At 39.2% G+C, this 20742-nt stretch overlaps 2 protein-coding genes across 2 annotated transcripts; one reads left to right on the top strand and one right to left on the bottom strand.

The window, feature by feature from the left end:
• Nucleotides 1–4388: 4388 nt before the first annotated feature.
• On the bottom strand, nucleotides 4389–6668 carry LOC139890948 (putative pentatricopeptide repeat-containing protein At1g77010, mitochondrial). The gene has a single exon (XM_071873879.1). The coding sequence runs from the start codon at nucleotides 6666–6668 to the stop codon at nucleotides 4623–4625; it is 2046 nt and encodes a 681-aa protein (XP_071729980.1). The 3' UTR covers nucleotides 4389–4622.
• An 11834-nt stretch (nucleotides 6669–18502) lies between these two features.
• Nucleotides 18503–20002, top strand: LOC139893481 (pollen-specific leucine-rich repeat extensin-like protein 1). The gene has a single exon (XM_071876643.1). It carries the CDS (start codon nucleotides 18503–18505, stop codon nucleotides 20000–20002), a length of 1500 nt encoding a protein of 499 aa, XP_071732744.1.
• Nucleotides 20003–20742: the final 740 nt, after the last annotated feature.

The raw sequence follows: 20742 nt of genomic DNA, 5'->3' as shown, positions 1-20742 counted from the left end.
TTTCTTCAGACCCAGTACCACTTTCCTCAACACTATCAGCTGACTCTTGTTCTGCCAGTAACTTTTGAACCAGTAAAGCTTTTTGAGCTTTCTTCCATTTAGCAGCAGCAATAAGAGCAGCATCATCATTTTTAGATGATTTTGAAGTGGTGGGGGCAGACCTAAAGTTTTCCTTCATGTTAAGTTCAAACTTGGCTTCTGCCTTCTCATGATTCCAAAGGGAACTGTAGAGAGAAGACAGGTTAAAGTTCTTTAGGGTCTGTGTGGTTCTTAATGGGTCAGTAACAGGTTTCCATTTAGATGGCAGTGCATCAATGAATTTGTTCACTTGTTCAAATTCAGTGTAGGTTACATTTAAAGTGGTCAGGTCTGCTATCAAAGAGTTAAACCTAATGAAGGTTTGCTTAAGGGTTTCATTCTTATAGGCAAAGAACATTTCATATTCTCTTTTAAGAGCAATCATCCTGTTCTGCCTAACTTCTCCCATACCCTCATAGGTGACATCTAGGTAGTCAAGCATAAGCTTAGCATTTTCTTTTCCCTTGATCAGTTTGAACAGTGGGTTAGGCAAAGTTATGGCTAACAAGGTTCTGATTTTAGGGTCAAGACCAACTCGACGTTTATCCTCATCATCCCATCTAGAGGGAGTGAGAATAACCTCTCTGCCAGGGATGGCAGGAGTGTCAGCTGTTGCTGGTGCACTACCAACTGTCTCAGTGGGAACAAAAGGGCCATTTTTGGCAATTCCAGGCATGAGTGAATCCACAGACTCAAGATGGAGCATGAACCTTGCCTTCCAGGTTTCATACTCATCTTCATCAAACTTAGGTGGTCTGTTAGACGAGCCATTCTCAAGATAAGCTGAGTTTGAATACGAAGCCATAAGAGAATTCAGATCCAAGATATTAATTATCAAGACTGAAGCTCTGATACCAGTTGTTGGTCCCTTAATAACAACAGGAGTATTGTAGAGGGGGGGTGAATACAATTCTTTTCTTAATTAACTAGTCAGTTAATCACGTTTAGTATTCTGTAGTAAATAAGATAGAGTCACAGGTAATTTTCAACTGTTATTCTTTATTGATTAAATCAGAAAGAATCACAACTATCCTTGGCGGAAATGATAGTTGGTTGATACAGATTACCTAGATTATAGCTAAGAGATAAACTAAAGCTATTACACGGTTTTGACTCTAACAGATAAACCCACACCACTAGTTTTTACAATAGTGGATGCAACAATATATATAGTAGTTCTATTAACCGTGTAATTAATCTATTGTCCACTAGTACATTGGATGCTTTGTACTTGTGGGGACAATTGTGTCAGAAGGCGTGCTTTCCTTCTTTCCTCTTAGGTAGCTATTTGCTGGAACACACCCATTCGGTTTGGCACTACCATTTGATTTAAACAAATGGAATGTTGTGTTCCCTAGGTATGATTAAAGTATAACACATGTCTGCACATGCGTTCCACTTCTGCATTCCCACGTGGTCTTGTAAGGTCACTTGTCAGCCGCCGACTCCTGTCCTTTTCTGTTCAACTTTGTCTTCGACTTCTGTTGAATAGTGCGTTGATGTAGACCACTCTGGGAAACTACCATGCTTGTAATGGAGCATGGCTGTCTTGTGTTGTATGCTAATATCCAGACTTACTGGTCCTTCATATGCTGAGTCACTTGATATTCTTGATTTGCTGGGTGCACATCCTGTGCTGATTCGAAGAATACATATCTACCTTGTGCTGATAGACTAGGCAGCATACTAAACACTCGACACAGCTATATTAGCTGACTATACATAAACAAACGTGTGCTGGCTGCACATAACACTTTAGTGCAAATAAATATTGTTTTGTCATAATTAAATCCTTAATTATTTTGGGGACTCAACAACTCGACCTCACCTAACTAAATTAGATCCTAAGTCTATTAAGTGTGTCTTTCTAGGATACTCTCGTATTCAAAAAGGGTATAGATGTTTTTCACCTACTCTCCGACGCTACGTTATTTCCAGAGACGTCACATTTCAAGAAGAATTACCTTTCTTTCCCACATCTATTTCTCGCAATCATGAGGAGAGTGATGACTTATTGAGATATACTATAAACAATCCCACACCAAATCCCACACCAGATGTCACATATGATTCTACATCAAGTACCACACCAGATGTCACACCAGATCCCACACCAAGTACCACACCAAATGTCACACCAGATCCCACACCAAATCCTACCCCAGACGTCACACCAACACCAGATCCCACACCGAATTCCACACCAGATCACACACCAGATCCTGCACCACCAGAACAAACTGATCACCTTCAATATGTATACAGTCGGCGTCCCCGTCACACATCAGAGCCCGCTCCTGTACCACAATCTTCGTCGACAGATCCACCTGATGAGTCAAATAATGTTGCCAGTGATACTCATGATACTCAATCGTTTGATTCAGATTCTGATATACCTATCGCTCTTCGAAAAGGTAAATGTACATGTACTTATCCTATTGCTTCCTTTGTCTCTTATGATAAATTGTCAGTATCTTCTCGCTCTTTTGTTGCCACTTTAGAATCTGTTTCCATTCCGAAAACTGTTGGTGAAGCTTTAGCTCATTCTGGATGGCGTGCCGCTATGTTTGAGGAAATGAAAGCACTTGATCATAATGGCACTTGGGCATTAGTTGACTTACCTGTTTCAAAGAAGGTAATTGGTTGTAAGTGGGTTTTCACAATTAAGGTTAATCCTGATGGTTCTCTGGCACGATTAAAAGCTCGGTTAGTTGCTAAAGGTTATGCTCAAACATATGGGGTGGATTATTCTGAGACTTTTTCTCCTGTTGCTAAACTCACTTCTATTAGATTATTCATCTCTTTAGCTGCTACGTATCAGTGGACACTTCATCAACTTGATGTGAAAAATGCGTTTTTACATGGAAATTTGCAGGAAGATGTCTATATGGAGCAACCACCTGGGTTTGTTGCTCAGGGGGAGTCTGGTAAAGTATGCAAATTACGAAAAGCAATATATGGTTTGAAACAATCTCCTCGTGCCTGGTTCGGAAAGTTTAATTCGGTAGTTAGGGACTTCGGCCTAAAAAGGAGTGCATATGATCACTCGGTATTTTTCGCCTCATCAAAATCTGGGTGTATTTTACTTGTCGTTTATGTGGATGATATTATAATTACCGGGAGTGAAAAAGAAGGGATTAACAGGTTGAAAAGGTTCTTAAGTACTCAATTTCAAACAAAAGATCTTGGTCCTTTGAAATATTTTCTTGGTATTGAAGTCTCTCGAAATAAAAAAGGCATCTTCTTATCTCAAAGAAAGTATTGTTTAGATGTTCTTAATGATTCTGGTATGATTAACACAAAATCTTGTGAGGCACCAATGATACCGAATATGAAGTTGAAGGCTGATGACGGAGATCTATTCATCAATCCAGAAAAGTATAGAAGAATCGTCGGCAAATTGAATTATCTAACTCTCACTCATCCTGATATTGCCTTTCCCGTGAGTGTTGTTAGTCAGTTTTTATCATCTCCAAGAACTTCACATTGGGATGCTGTCACTCATATTTTGAAGTACTTGAAAGGTACTCTGGGTCGCGGTATCTTGTACCAAAATCATGGTCATCACACCATTGAAGGTTTTTCTGATGCTGATTATAATGGTGATCCCACAACTAAACGGTCTACAACAGGTTATTGTGTCTTTGTTGGAGGAAATCTTGTATCTTGGAGAAGTAAGAAACAGAAGGTGGTATCTCGTTCAAGTGCGGAATCCGAGTATCGAGCTATGGCACAAACTACTCGTGAACTTATATGGATTCGTAATATTCTTGGCGAGATTGGTTTTGCTCAGTCCGAGCCAATGAACCTGTGGGGTGATAACAAAGCAGCTATTCATATTGCAAACAACCCTGTCTTTCATGAAAGAACTAAACATATAGAAGTTGACTGTCATTTCACTCGAGAAAAGTTAGAAGAAGGGATTATCAGAATACCTCATATCAAAAGTAATGAACAGTTGGCCGATATATTCACCAAAGCATTACCAGGAAATTGTATCCGACGGTTTTGTGGCAAGCTGGGCATGATCAATATCTATGCTCCAGTTTGAGGGGGAGTGTAAGATTATGTAGGTAGTTGGATACGCATTTAATGTAGTCGGTGCATTTAATGTATTCGGTGCACGCCATGCTATTTATTATTATTGTCTTTGGTAGGTAGTAGCTGAAGCATGTGTAGTGTTCTCATGTATATATATATATATATATATATATCTATCCAGCTTATGCTTATGGATAACGATGAAAATAAAGAATGAATGAACGATAGTTTATTATATTAATCTCAAGTTTACATATGTATTAAGTGTTGTTTTCATATGCCTCTTTTGGAAAGAGGTATCTGTTTCTATGTCTCCTACAACGTACAAACAGACTATTTTTCAAATTAAGTGACAAAGAAACAACTATTTTACTTATTGAATTAAGACCTATACTGAAATAGATAATTAAGTGGAAAGAAAACATGCCTTTAATCTATCTATTGAACATAAGTATGAATTATATATATGTACACTTTAACTATACATACCCATTCGTGTTTTCTCAACAGTCAATCCAACTTGTACCAGGAACTTTCTGTATTCGCTCGGTTGTAATTAACTTTCTTACTTCCTCTGAGCTATTCCAATTCCCAGCAGTAGCAAAAACGCTTGATAGTTGCACATACGCATCTGCATTTTTCGGATCAATCGTAATTATTTTCTCTGCTACTTTCTTTCCTAAAATAGTGTCTCCATTAGCTAAACACCCTCTTAAAATCGATGACCAAATGCTTACATCAGCATCAAAAGGCATACAAGTAAGCAAATTTATAGCTTCCTCAAGACGACCAACTCGCGCAAAAAGATCTATCATGCATGAATAATGTTCAATTCCCGGATCAATAAAGTAATCGTTTTTCATTGCGTGAAACCATTTCAACCCCTCTTCTAATAAACCGCAATGATCACACACAGACAAGACCGCAGTAAACGTTATATCTGTAGGCATGACACCTAATCTTCTCATATTATTGAATAAATCCAATGCTTCGATTCCATAACCGTTTGTAGCGTAACCCATCAACATTGAGTTCCATGAAGCTTGGTCAACGTGTAATATCTGGTCAAAGATTTTTTGACCGTTATGAACAAGCCCACATTTGCAATAAAAGTCAACAAGTGAAGTCAAAACAATTTTATCAGATTCAAGGCCAATAATAGTAGCTTTAGCAAATAACTGTTCACCAAGTTCAAGTGAACAAATGGTCCCACACGTGCTAATCACACTGGCTAGACTAAATCTGTCCAACTTGAATCCTTTTTGATTCAGTTCGCGAAAACAAGCAATTGCTTCAGTTGGGTAACCGTTTTGACTTAACCCAGATATCATTGAGTTCCATGAGATTAAACTTTTAGATGCAATATTATTAAAAACCTTTTTAGCATCTTCGATCCTCCCACAAGAACTATAAACTGTAATCATTGAATTCAGCAAGACCGTGTCATATGTGCTTAACTCGCTAAATAACTCACAAGCGTAATCAGGCCTTCCACACTTGGTGTAAGTGTCAATAAGCACAGATGCGACTATACGATCATGGATTACTCCGAATTTACAAGCATGAGCGTGCATTTGCGTCCCATAAATAACAATACCTAAACAATCACAAGCAGTTAAAACAGTTGCAATTGTAGAGGTATCTTCTCGAGTTCCAGATCGTCTCATTTCACCGTATAAAAAAAGTGCTTCCATTGCCATATTATTAACAATGTAACCCGAAATTAAAGCATTCCATAGAACAACACAAGGGTTACTTTTCAAAGAAAAAATCTTTTTTGCATTAGTAACTTTGCCACTATTGGAGTACGCAGAGATCAATGACGAAAGAGAGAAATCATCAATGTACGACAAACTATTTAGCACCAAATTTGCGTTATTTAAATCGCCACATTTTCCATACATGTTGACAACTGAACTTCCCAATACCGAGTCAAACTCGACCCCGTTAACAATCACACAAGCATGAATTGTTTTTCCCATTTTAAGAGCCACCAATTCAGTACAAGCACCAAACACGGTAGCCAAAACATACACATCGACTTGGTACGGTCCATAACAACCCGATTTCACATCATTAAACAAACTAAGTGCTTCAACAGGTCTCCCATTTTCAGCGTAACCATGAATCATTGAATTCCAAGCAACCCCATTTTTCATTGGCATCTCATCAAAAAACTTTCTTGCTAGTTTCAATTTAGCAGCCTTAACATACATTGAAACAATCATGTTCCAAGAGAAGCTGTTCTTTTCCGGCATTGCGTAAAACAAATGCAACGACTCTTGTTCGTTTCGTGATTTCACGTAGCCTTCAAGCAGGGAGTTCCAAGTAAAGCAATTTCTTTGAGGCATTTCGTCGAACAGTTTGCGGGCATCCTCTAAGTAGTCACACCTGGTGTACATTTGTAGGATTCGGTTTGCGAAAGTGATTGAAAACGGAAAGACACCTGTTTTGAGAAACAAGAGGTGTATTTGCTTCCCTTTTTTGATCAATAATTTGGATGTGATTGTTTGTAGTAAACGACCACAAGACTGCAAATCAATATCCATGTTATTTGTTTAAGAATTGTCGTAAGAGCAGTAATTCAGCTAAATATCACATAAAATATATGTGATATGGTTTATAACCCCCACTACCATATCAAGTTGATAACCGGTTCTAATGGCTTTATAAGGCTTTTTGAATTTCTTCAGTAAAAAAAAAAAAAAGGTGATGTTAACACATGCAAGGTAACAGATGCAACATAAAATGACCTTTTAAAACTCAAATACTCAATTGGCCAAATGAGCTCCAGTGAGTCAGTGACGTTGTTCTCTTGCCATGGTTTGATTTTTGTTCGTTTATGTTTAGTTGGTTTTGGAGTTTGTTGATTTCGGTTAGTTGTTTTCTTTTTTAGTTTGTTTGTGTAGTTTTTGGTCAGGATCCCTCTTGTTGGTGGTTGGTTCGGTAGTAAATCGTTGTAGGTTTTTGTCACGTTTAGGCTAAATAGCATTAGCTACTTAGCTAGTAGTTTGGTTTTGTTGATTTTCTAGTTTCAAGCCTTAACGTTTTGTCACTTGTAATAGTTGGTTGGTTCTTTCTTTTTTAGATGAAAGTTCATAGTCATATATGTAGCGACCCGACCAAATCATGTTTGACGGCGCCGTCTACTTAGGTCCCGTTACGTGGTCATAAGTCTTTAAGACAAAGTTTGACCAAAATATGTCGCCTTCATTTCAAAATAAAGATTGTTCCCAAAGTTTACAAGAATTGTTCAACCAATAGTTAAGTTACAACGTTATAATGCGAATGAAATCTAGGCGACACGGTTTAAAGTAAAGTCAAAAGACGCTCCATGAAATGCACATATACTCGACATCCAATGCAAGTATCAAATAATGAGCGGAAGCATGTATCATGTATCGTTCAAGGACCTGAGAAAAACATAGAAATCTGTCAACGAAAACGTTGGTGAAATCATAGGTTTGAGTAAGTAAGTACAAGTGAACCACAAGATTTGCATCAATGAAATAATAGTAATACATTCCAAAAGTTTGTTTCACGAGCACCCAATTATCAATGCTTAACATTTCCTTCCATTGAACCCCATCACTTAGTGCTAGAACATACACTGTTTCTCGAAAATATATTTCATTCGTAAACGGTAGCGAACCGTTTGAATGAGGGTTTGTCAAACCCATATGGATCCATACAACATAAGTTCTCGCTTACACCCGGCAAGTGTAACTAATGATAATCGAATTGAGGATTTTGTTCTAAACTCGTATGTAGAATGTTTGTTTTCCTGTACTTGTGTTCACTTAGTAAAGAAATGTTTATGTTTCCTCATCCCAAATGTAAGTTCAAAAAGAGTAAAAGTGGGACTATGATCTCACCTTGAGTGCACGAGTAGTAAAGTACTTCGACAAGTAAACGTGTGCAAAGAACAATGCTAGTCTTGACCTAAACAATAGGTTTGTATCAATAACGGTAAACACAATAGGTCAAAGATGTTCAATTAGTCCTATGGCTCGTTAAGACTCGATCATAATAGCATGTGAATCAAATTGTCATGTTTCATGCAAGGTACAAGTATAAAAACATGTTAGAACGATTGCACAATTATTTGGTTAAGTTTGATTAAAAGTCAACTTGGTCGGGTCAAAGTCAACAGAAAAGTCAACGGGGTCGGGTTGGGTATCCTACAATTTTTCTAAGTTATATAATCATATATGAGCATGTTGGCCAAGTTTCATGTTAATCGGAGGTCCGTAGCATAGCAAACATTTTCATGTCAAATGACCAAAGCAAACAGCCAGTTTTAGCCAAATGGGACGGCGTCCCAAATGGCTAGACGGCGTCCCGGTTTTAAGGTTGGGACGGCGTCCCGAGAAGCTAGACGGCGTCCCGGTTCAAAAGGTGGGACGGCGTCCCAAGTATCTGGACGGCGTCCTGATCTTTTCCCAGGCCCTGTTTGCTGTATTCCTCAAATGGACGAACCAAAACACAAACAATCACATTTTATGATCCGCAAACAATTAGAACATGTATTTTATATCATCGGAAAGCTCTTTCGACAAGGAACGCAACTAAGCACTTTTCATCAAGCAAAAACATCATATACTATAACCGAAATCCCGTCAAGTGATCAATAGAGGTTTATTTTCAAGTTTCAAGTTTATCAATTGAAATTTAAGTTTCGGGAATCCAATTTATACATATGATATGCCGTTTTGAAGGTAATGAAACATGTAACACAACTAAACACTTATCAATAACATTAACAAGCATTCAACGCATCAAAAGTTCGTTTTAAGAGTTGTCAACCCTAACCAAAAGTTCACAAAATCAATAATCGCGTTTATGAAGTTTCTTAAATCAATCTATACATCAAAATGAAGCTAATGATACTAGGAACACAATTAGAACATGAACTTTTAACATCTAACAACATATGATCATCCAAAATTCAAGAACAACACACCAAAATTCAAGTTCATGCTAGTTACACTAAAACAACGAGATCGAGCATACAAATTATATATTCATGTTAGACTTGAGCCATAGACACTAATTAACACTTTTATAAGTTAAAAACATCAAGAACACAAAATCTAGTGATTTTAGAAAGTTACCCAAATGAGATGAAGTTGGTACCAAAATGAAGAGGATGAAGAGAGGATCACAAATATGTAGTTTATTTTGTTGTAAGCCTCCTAGATCAAATTTAGATGATGATTGAATGAATTTGGTTTTGGGTGTGTGTGTTCTTGCTAGAGAGAAAGAGAGAGAGAGATGGAGATGAAATGAATGGGTGAAAGGGGTTTGACCCATTGACCTAGTCAAGGGTTTGATCCCTTGTCAAGTTTAGTCCCTCAACTTTCGTTCGGGTGCGGGAATTACCTAAACGAGATAATTTAAAACGCGCATCAACGGGAGATGTTATAAACATATAACGAACTTTATATTAGTATAACGGAAAAGTAAATGGAAAAAGGCGGGATGTTACATTACCTACTCCTTAAAAGAAATTTCGTCCCGAAATTTAAGTAGGCGTAGTAGTCGTTGTTTCTTCCTCGAGATCTTGCGTTTCCGAATTCACGAATAGATGAGGATACTTCCTTTGCATTTGATCTTGTCTTTCCCAAGTAAACTCGGGTCCTCTTTTGGCATTCCAACGAACCTTGACAATCGGGATTCGGCTTTGTTTCAATGTCTTGACGGAGGTGTCCACAATTTCAACCGGTTCCTCCACAAAATGAAGTTTGTCATCAATAGTAAGTTCTTCGAGAGGGATGACGATATCGGGTTCGGCAAGACACTTTTTCAAGTTAGATACATGGAAGGTAGGATGAACGGAGTTCAATTGAGGCGGAAGATCTAAACGATAAGCAACGGTTCCGATACGCTCCAAGATTTCGAAAGGACCAATATACCGCGGATTTAGCTTCCCGCGTTTCCCAAAACGGATTACACCCTTCCAAGGTGCGACTTTTAACATTACTCGGTCACCGACTTGAAATTCAAGATCGTTGCGTCGTTTGTCGGTATAGCTCTTTTGACGACTTCGGGCCGTCCTAAGCCTATCTCGGATTTGAACGATTTTCTCGGTGGTTTCGTGAATGAGTTCGGGTCCGGTGATTTGCACGTCGCCTACCTCGGCCCAACAAAGAGGTGAACGACATTTGCGGCCATATAGCGCTTCAAAAGGTGCGGCTTTAATACTCGCGTGATAACTATTGTTGTAAGAGAACTCGGCGAGAGGTAAGTGCTTGTCCCAAGCTTTTCCGAAATCAACCACGCAAGCTCGTAACATGTCCTCTAAGGTTTGAATTGTACGTTCGCTTTGTCCATCGGTTTGAGGATGATATGCGGTGCTCATGTCTAAACGCGTTCCCAACGCTTCTTGCAATGTACGCCAAAATCTAGAAACGAAACGGCCATCTCGGTCGGAGATAATCGATAATGGTACACCGTGTCGGGCTACGATCTCCTTAATGTAAAGTTTTGCAAGTTTCTCCATTTTGTCCGTTTCTTTCATGGCAAGGAAGTGTGCGGATTTGGTGAGACGGTCAACAATAACCCAAATGGTATCATAACCGCCCGTCGTTTTTGGTAGCTTGGTGATAAAATCCATCGTTATCCTTTCCCACTTCCATTGCGGGATCTCGGGTTGTTGAAGTAATCCGGACGGTCTTTGGTGTTCGGCTTTGACTTTGGAACATGTCAAACACTTGGAAACATAAGTAGCTACGTCCCTTTTGATGTTCGGCCACCAATATAGTTGTTTAAGGTCGTGGTACATCTTATTGGCACCGGGGTGAATCGAGTATCGTGACTTATGGGCTTCATCTAAAATAAGACTTCGTAGATCCCCATAACTAGGCACCCAAATTCTTCCGGCGAAATATCGGAGTCCGGTTTCTTTAACTTCGAATCGAGAGGTGAGGACGTTCAAGTGTTCGAGAGAGATGTTTTCATCCTTGAGAGCCTCATCTTGGGCTACCCGAATTTGGCTATTAAGGTTGGTGTGAATGGTGATGTTTAAAGCTCGGACACGGAGAGGCACCGCTCTTTCTTTTCGACTTAAGGCATCGGCTACTACATTTGCCTTCCCGGGATGGTAACGAAGCTCGCAATCGTAATCGTTTAAGGTTTCAATCCACCTTCGTTGTCTCATGTTTAGTTGCTTTTGATCGAAAATGTGTTGAAGGCTTTTGTGATCGGTGAAGATAGTACTCTTGGTTCCATAAAGATAGTGTCTCCACATTTTAAGTGCAAAGACAACGGCTCCGAGTTCGAGATCATGTGTCGTATAGTTTCGTTCATGAATTTTGAGTTGTCGAGAAGCATAAGCAATGACTTTCGTTCGTTGCATCAATACACACCCAAAACCATGTTTTGAGGCATCGCAATATACAACAAAGTCATCATTGCCTTCGGGAAGTGACAAGATAGGAGCGGTGGTTAGCTTCGTTTTCAAGATTTGGAATGCGGATTCATGTTCGGTCGCCCAAATGAATTTCTTTCCCTTATGAGTCAATGCGGTTAGAGGACGTGCAACCAAAGAGAAATTTTCGATGAATCTACGATAGTACCCGGCGAGACCCAAGAATTGACGAATGTGAGTAGGAGTAGTAGGAGTCTCCCATTTACTAATGGCTTCGATTTTCGTGGGATCGACTTTAATACCTTGATCACTTACAACATGACCAAGAAATTGAACTTCCTTTAACCAAAATTCACACTTGGAGAATTTGGCATAGAGTTGTTCTTGTCTTAAAAGTTCAAGCACAAGTCGGAGATGTTGTTCGTGCTCTTCTTCATTTTTAGAATAGATCAATATATCATCGATGAACACAATAACAAATTTATCGAGATACGGTTTGCACACGCGGTTCATAAGATCCATGAACACCGCCGGTGCGTTAGTGAGACCAAATGGCATGACGAGGAATTCATAACTACCATAGCGAGTCCGGAAAGCGGTTTTGGAGACATCTTCCCCCTTAACCCTTAATTGATGATAACCCGAGCGGAGATCGATTTTCGAATATACACAAGACCCTTGTAGTTGATCAAAGAGGTCATCGATGCGAGGAAGAGGATATCGGTTCTTAACCGTCAATTTATTTAGTTCACGATAATCAATGCACATTCGTAGGGATCCGTCTTTCTTTTTAACAAACAAAATCGGAGCGCCCCAAGGTGAATGGCTAGGTTGGATAAAACCACGATCAAGTAGTTCTTGGATTTGACTTTGCAATTCTTGCATTTCAGATGGAGCGAGTCTATATATAATGCACGTGCTACGGGTGCGGCTCCCGGAATAAGATCGATTTGGAATTCAACCAGTCGATGAGGCGGAAGACCCGGCAATTCGTCGGGAAATACATCGGAATAGTCACTAACAATTGGCACATCATCGATGGGCTTCTCATCGGACTCGACTTTCTTAACGTGAGCAAGGATCGCAAAACAACCCTTACGGAGTAGTTTTCTAACTTTAACACACGAAACGAGGTTGAGTCCGGTGCAACTCTTATCGCCATAGACGATCAAAGGTTCACCATTCTCGATAGGAATTCGGATTGCGTTAAGATCACAAAGAATGTGAGATTTCGTTTTGGCTAACCAATTCATACCGATTATTACATCAAAGCTTCCTAGTTCCATGGGTATCAAGTCAATTTCAAATTCCTTACCCAAAATGTTTAACGTACACCCCCGGTAATATGTGTTGGCACTTAATAGTTTCCCGTTAGCCACTTCAATGGTATAAGTGGTATCTAATGGAAGAGGTGGAGTGCTAAAAGAATGAGTCAAAGTCTTGGATACAAAGCATTTATCGGCACCCGAATCGAATAAACAGGAGACATAAGAATTGTTGAGAAGAAACGTACCCGTGACTAGTTCAGTGTTATCCCGGGCTTCCTCGGTGTTGATGTTGAAAGCTCGGCCGCGCGTATTGGTGTTATCTTTCCTTTTCGGGCATGCATTTCTATAATGACCCGTTTGACCACATTCGTAACAAGTGCCCGTCTTTGGTGCATTGGGCCACTTTCGAGCAACGGGAGTGGCACTTTTACAATCGTTGGCCTTATGACCAACTCCTTGGCACCGGTGGCAAATTAACTTGCCACATTCACCAAAGTGATGTTTGTTGCATTTGTTGCAAAGAGGTAGATTCCCGGCATAACCCTTCTTGCCGTCGGAAGTGAAAGATTTCTTGGCAAAGTTGTTGTTGCTTGATTGGGAGGGTTCCCACTTTCTTTTGTTGCCGCCCGATTTATCCTCGGCCTTAGGTGCCGGAACTACGATTTCGTCAACCGTTTCAATTAGTTGGCGAGCCATGTTCATAGCGGCTTGATGAGTAGTGGGTTTGGATGACATCACCCCTTGTTTGATGCTTTTTGGAAGACCGAGCATGTAGAGCTCAATCCTTTGAGATTCGGGGTTAACAAGATTAGGACACATCAAGGATAGTTCGGCGAAGCGTTGATTATAAGCTTTAAGATCGTTTCCGACCGCTTTCAAAGCTCTTAGTTCTTCCTCAAGCTTTCGAGTTTCTTCGCGCGGAAAATATTCAACAATCATCTTTTCCTTTAGATCGGCCCAAGAGAGGGCATGAGCCTCATCGGTACCCACCGATTGAACATAGGTGTTCCACCATGTTAGAGCAATTCCGGAGAAAGTGTGAGTGGAGTATTTGACCTTGTCTTGGTCCCGACAACCGCTTATGCTAAAGACGGCTTCCGTTTGCTCAAACCATCGGGTGAGCACGACCGGTCCCCCGGTTCCGTCAAAAGTGTGAGGTTTGCACCCCATGAAAGCTTTATAGGAGCATCCCTCGTTTGAGTTTCCGGCTCCATTGTTGTTGTTGTTGTTGTTGTTGTTGTGGTTGTTATTATTATTGTTGTTGGATGAGTGACCGGCCATGGCCGCATCTACGGCGGTAGCTATCATCCGTTCGAGAGCTTGTTCGGGAGTTTCATTGCGGCGTACACGACGAGGAGCCATTGTTCCTTCAAGACACAAGAATATCATTGATTAGTATTCTCAATAATACTAACCGTGATATAGAATAAAGATAAAGAGAAGTTTTTCCTCGACTCGCCTTAAATTCTTTATGTCATAATGTCGGAACATTCATATGAGTCACCGTAATATAATCCCGGAAATTATATTACCCTGATTCATATGTGCATTCGACATCATTTCATATAGTCAAGGTGGCGTGTCAATCAAATTAAACAACGTGAGATTAAGATGAACTAAGAGTAGATATGAGTAGAAGCGTTCGAGTATAAATGCACAAGTAGTCAAGTAATTCCTACTTCAAGTCTATATGCCGGTTGTAGTCTAGACTCACCAATGTACCCTATGACTCGGGGTCGACACCAATGAACTCTAAATCCCTACAACCAACGCTCTGATACCATCTGTAGCGACCCGACCAAATCATGTTTGACGGCGCCGTCTACTTAGGTCCCGTTACGTGGTCATAAGTCTTTAAGACAAAGTTTGACCAAAATATGTCGCCTTCATTTCAAAATAAAGATTGTTCCCAAAGTTTACAAGAATTGTTCAACCAATAGTTAAGTTACAACGTTATAATGCGAATGAAATCTAGGCGACACGGTTTAAAGTAAAGTCAAAAGACGCTCCATGAAATGCACATATACTCGACATCCAATGCAAGTATCAAATAATGAGCGGAAGCATGTATCATGTATCGTTCAAGGACCTGAGAAAAACATAGAAATCTGTCAACGAAAACGTTGGTGAAATCATAGGTTTGAGTAAGTAAGTACAAGTGAACCACAAGATTTGCATCAATGAAATAATAGTAATACATTCCAAAAGTTTGTTTCACGAGCACCCAATTATCAATGCTTAACATTTCCTTCCATTGAACCCCATCACTTAGTGCTAGAACATACACTGTTTCTCGAAAATATATTTCATTCGTAAACGGTAGCGAACCGTTTGAATGAGGGTTTGTCAAACCCATATGGATCCATACAACATAAGTTCTCGCTTACACCCGGCAAGTGTAACTAATGATAATCGAATTGAGGATTTTGTTCTAAACTCGTATGTAGAATGTTTGTTTTCCTGTACTTGTGTTCACTTAGTAAAGAAATGTTTATGTTTTCTCATCCCAAATGTAAGTTCAAAAAGAGTAAAAGTGGGACTATGATCTCACCTTGAGTGCACGAGTAGTAAAGTACTTCGACAAGTAAACGTGTGCAAAGAACAATGCTAGTCTTGACCTAAACAATAGGTTTGTATCAATAACGGTAAACACAATAGGTCAAAGATGTTCAATTAGTCCTATGGCTCGTTAAGACTCGATCATAATAGCATGTGAATCAAATTGTCATGTTTCATGCAAGGTACAAGTATAAAAACATGTTAGAACGATTGCACAATTATTTGGTTAAGTTTGATTAAAAGTCAACTTGGTCGGGTCAAAGTCAACAGAAAAGTCAACGGGGTCGGGTTGGGTATCCTACAATTTTTCTAAGTTATATAATCATATATGAGCATGTTGGCCAAGTTTCATGTTAATCGGAGGTCCGTAGCATAGCAAACATTTTCATGTCAAATGACCAAAGCAAACAGCCAGTTTTAGCCAAATGGGACGGCGTCCCAAATGGCTAGACGGCGTCCCGGTTTTAAGGTTGGGACGGCGTCCCGAGAAGCTAGACGGCGTCCCGGTTCAAAAGGTGGGACGGCGTCCCAAGTATCTGGACGGCGTCCTGATCTTTTCCCAGGCCCTGTTTGCTGTATTCCTCAAATGGACGAACCAAAACACAAACAATCACATTTTATGATCCGCAAACAATTAGAACATGTATTTTATATCATCGGAAAGCTCTTTCGACAAGGAACGCAACTAAGCACTTTTCATCAAGCAAAAACATCATATACTATAACCGAAATCCCGTCAAGTGATCAATAGAGGTTTATTTTCAAGTTTCAAGTTTATCAATTGAAATTTAAGTTTCGGGAATCCAATTTATACATATGATATGCCGTTTTGAAGGTAATGAAACATGTAACACAACTAAACACTTATCAATAACATTAACAAGCATTCAACGCATCAAAAGTTCGTTTTAAGAGTTGTCAACCCTAACCAAAAGTTCACAAAATCAATAATCGCGTTTATGAAGTTTCTTAAATCAATCTATACATCAAAATGAAGCTAATGATACTAGGAACACAATTAGAACATGAACTTTTAACATCTAACAACATATGATCATCCAAAATTCAAGAACAACACACCAAAATTCAAGTTCATGCTAGTTACACTAAAACAACGAGATCGAGCATACAAATTATATATTCATGTTAGACTTGAGCCATAGACACTAATTAACACTTTTATAAGTTAAAAACATCAAGAACACAAAATCTAGTGATTTTAGAAAGTTACCCAAATGAGATGAAGTTGGTACCAAAATGAAGAGGATGAAGAGAGGATCACAAATATGTAGTTTATTTTGTTGTAAGCCTCCTAGATCAAATTTAGATGATGATTGAATGAATTTGGTTTTGGGTGTGTGTGTTCTTGCTAGAGAGAAAGAGAGAGAGAGATGGAGATGAAATGAATGGGTGAAAGGGGTTTGACCCATTGACCTAGTCAAGGGTTTGATCCCTTGTCAAGTTTAGTCCCTCAACTTTCGTTCGGGTGCGGGAATTACCTAAACGAGATAATTTAAAACGCGCATCAACGGGAGATGTTATAAACATATAACGAACTTTATATTAGTATAACGGAAAAGTAAATGGAAAAAGGCGGGATGTTACAATATATTTAGTTTTCGTTTTTTTTTTTTCGCCAAAAAAAACTTCATGTATGATCAACGCTTTAATGATTTTCCCAACCAAAAAGCCATTGACCTAACAATATTAGTATTGGGTTAATAACAAGTTGTAGGTTCAAGTCCTAAAATGTACTATTTGTAAATATTTGTTGATATTCATGATATTGGTGTTGATGATGTGAGTATTTTCACATCAGGCTAGCCCTTGGGCTTGACTTGTGGGTCGCCCACCGCCTTTCCTCCTAAACCTTAATTCTCTCTATAAAATATAAATAGAGAGGTACCTCCTATGAACAGAACATCACATACGATATATGAGACACCGCTCTTGCCTTTCGTCACCATTATCTAGGGTTTTACCTACACTTCGTGTAAGGTTTTTCCCTCGCCGACGACCAGACTCCGGTCGTCAACCAAAACCACCCTTCCCATATCATCATCTCGACTAGGTTAACCACGGTAACTAGACTCGAGTGTTAATGCCGCTAATATCTAAAACCCCTCTCTCACACTCTTTACCCTAGCTGCAGGAATATGTTTGATCAGGTGTGTTGCTCTTCTTTTTGGTCTTTGGGCTCGTTTTTTACTGTCAAAATCAATAATTAGAAGTACAAGTCTTTAAAAAAAAAAACCCGTTGATTTGCTTCCTTGATTAAATAATCAACGGTGAATCTATTAGACGGGATGTACATGTGATAATAATACTTGCTTTCGTGTTGTATATGCTCTTGGCGTCACTCACTCCTATTTCCCTTGCTTTACTCCCCATATGCTATGATTACAAAATAGTCTGAGGTTCAAAACCTCACAAGAGATCTTGGGTTTAAACATCACTAATAACACATCTTGAGGTGGTCATGAAAAGGGTCCAAACGATCATCGGATAACTTAGTTAAGCCACTTAAGCAACTTGCACCCGAGTAAAAATATTCACCATTTTGAGTAATATAAACATGAAAAATCACCTCATTTACCCGAGACAATGATGTGTGTTGATGATGCCCAATAAGTACTTGATTACAAAAATGTCCCATAATAGCATAGATGGGTAACTGTAACCTTTTATTTGGTATATCTAGCGTTTTGCAAGCCGACTAATCTCATGATGACTAATCGCTTTGCGGGCAGTCCAGAGTTATAGCGGGTAAACCTCTGTGGCCACGAGGAGACTAATTTTTTCAGCTCCATGAATTTGAACTCATGACCTCCACTTTAAAAGGGTAGACCTTAACCACTTCACCACCACCCAGTGGTTAGGTAACTGTAACTTCCGTAGTACCTACTTTCTTCAACTACAACTTTCATAACTTCTGTTATAAATGATCTTCTGAAGAAAGTTTGGCCACCTGTAGTTCCCCATTTCTGGTTAAAGTTACCATGCTAGATTTAAGCAGTATCATTCGAAATTAACTCACAATGTAGATTCTATGGTTAATGAAAATGATTTATTCATTACTAAAATTAGATTCCAATTCCATAACACCATCCTCTACCATTATTCCTTGTATGGAGATTTCCAATAAGCAACTTTTGGCCAAACTAGACCATACCCAAAACCTTTCAATATGAAAGCCTTATGTTGCTTTCTTTTCCTTTCCCTTTTCTCCATAATATCTTCAAGAACATTATCTCTTCCGCTAAACAACGCTTACACATCAGCCATTACGCGTCGTCACCTATTCCAAACCAAAGAAACCGAACCTAAACCCGACCCTGAACCCGAAATTTGGGAAGTAGAGGTTGACCCCACGTTAAAATTCCCTAATCCTAGGCTTAAAAAGGCGTATTATGCGTTACAAGAATGGAAAAGTGTAATCTATTCAGACCCCGAAAACATGATTGCAAATTGGGAAGGTGTAGATGTATGTTCATATAAAGGCGTATTTTGTGAAAAAGCGCCCGATGATCCAAGTGAAATGACTGTTGCTGGAATCGATCTAAACCACGGTGATATAGCGGGCCAACTCGCTTCGGAACTATGGTTATTATCTGACCTTAGCATATTCCATATAAATTCAAATAGATTTTGTGGAATTGTCCCTCGTTGCTTGAAAAATCTAGAGATCCTTCACGAATTCGACATAAGTAATAATCGATTCGTGGGCCCGTTTCCCGATGTTGTCTTAGAAATGCCTAAACTAAAGTATTTAGATATTAGATTTAACGAGTTTGAAGGTGTGTTACCACCTCAACTATTCGATAAAGACCTCGACGCGATATTCTTAAACGATAACAGATTTTGCTCAAATATCCCTGAAAACATCGGGAATTCGACTGCTTCTGTGATCGTGTTCGCAGATAACGATTTAAACGGTTGCATACCGAAAACAATAGGTGATATGACTACTTTAGACGAACTCATATTCACAAACAATAAACTTTCGGGTTGTTTACCGGATGAGTTAGGATTACTTGAAAATATAACAGTTTTGGATTTGAGTAAGAATAAATTTGTGGGGCCCATTCCAGAAGGATTTCAAAATTTGAAATGCGCTGAGATGATTGATATTGGGCATAATGAGTTTATTGGTACAGTGGTTGATAACGTTTGTTCATTGCCTAAACTCGTGAATTTTACGTTTTCTCATAATTATTTTAATGGGTTAGAACCGGGTTGTGATAAACCGGAGCGGGTTTTTGATATCCGGGAGAATTGTTTGCCGAATAAACCGGATCAGAGAAAACAGAAGAAATGTTTGCCGATAGTAAACCGGGCTATTGATTGTGAAACAGTTGGATGTAAATCACCTATTGATAGTGATGAAGAGGCTAAAAAAAGAAAACCACGAAAAAGAAAACCGCCACCGCCAAAACCGGTTCAACCACCTCCGGCGCCGGTTCAACCGCCACCAACACCGACTCGCAAACCGCCACCAACACCAGTTCCTGAAGTACCTAAACCTAAACCACCCCCGGTTCACGCACCACCACCGCCACCAAAATTCGCTCCACCACCGCCGTCACCAACCATACCACCACCACCAAAATTCGATGACATCATACTTCCACCTAGTATTGGTTACCGTTATCCGTCACCACCGCCACCGATATATCAAGGGTACTAGAAATTTAGACCATTAGAATTCTTGTACATGTTACCAAAATTAAATTAATTTACTTTGTTAATGTTAGTTCAAAAAGAATCAGATTGTATAGCATGCACTAACTTTTGTTATCATACTAACTATAATAAAACTATAACTAGAATAGAATTCACATGCTTGGCCGCTTGCCTTTCATTGTATAATTCATGTACTAGTCCAACTAGCTCCAAGAACATGATCGAAAACTCTTTTTCAAAATTTTTCATCATTGATGCCGTAAATTTAGAGATATTGACAAAAGTACACTTTTTCAAGTGTTTTTTAAAAAATACACTTTTTACAAAAAGGTTAAAATACCACATTCAGTCTACCATGATTTTGGTCGACCACCTTTTAACCTGGACGACCATATCAGTTTTCAAGGTTGTCGACCAAACTTTGATCGACTATCATGTAGGATTGGTCAACTACCATGTTAAAACTCATTTCAAGGTGGTCGATCAAACTTTGATCGACTACCATGTATGTCTGGTCGACTACCATGTAAAAACTCATTTTCCAAGGTGGTCGACCAAACTTTGGTCGACTACCATGTAAAGACTCATTTTCAAGGTGGTCGACTATCATGTAAAGTTGGTTTACTACCATGTAAAGACTCATTTTTAAGGTGGTTGATCAAACTTTGGTCGGCTACCAATACCATGTAGGCCTGGTCGACCACCTTGAATAATGAGGTGGTCGACCAGTTTAAAATATGGTCG

Source organism: Rutidosis leptorrhynchoides, chromosome 2 (assembly GCF_046630445.1).
Source record: "Rutidosis leptorrhynchoides isolate AG116_Rl617_1_P2 chromosome 2, CSIRO_AGI_Rlap_v1, whole genome shotgun sequence".
Taxonomy (NCBI): Eukaryota; Viridiplantae; Streptophyta; class Magnoliopsida; order Asterales; family Asteraceae; genus Rutidosis; species Rutidosis leptorrhynchoides.
Note: the sequence above shows the minus strand (reverse complement) of the source record. Positions and strands in the feature narration are given on the sequence as shown.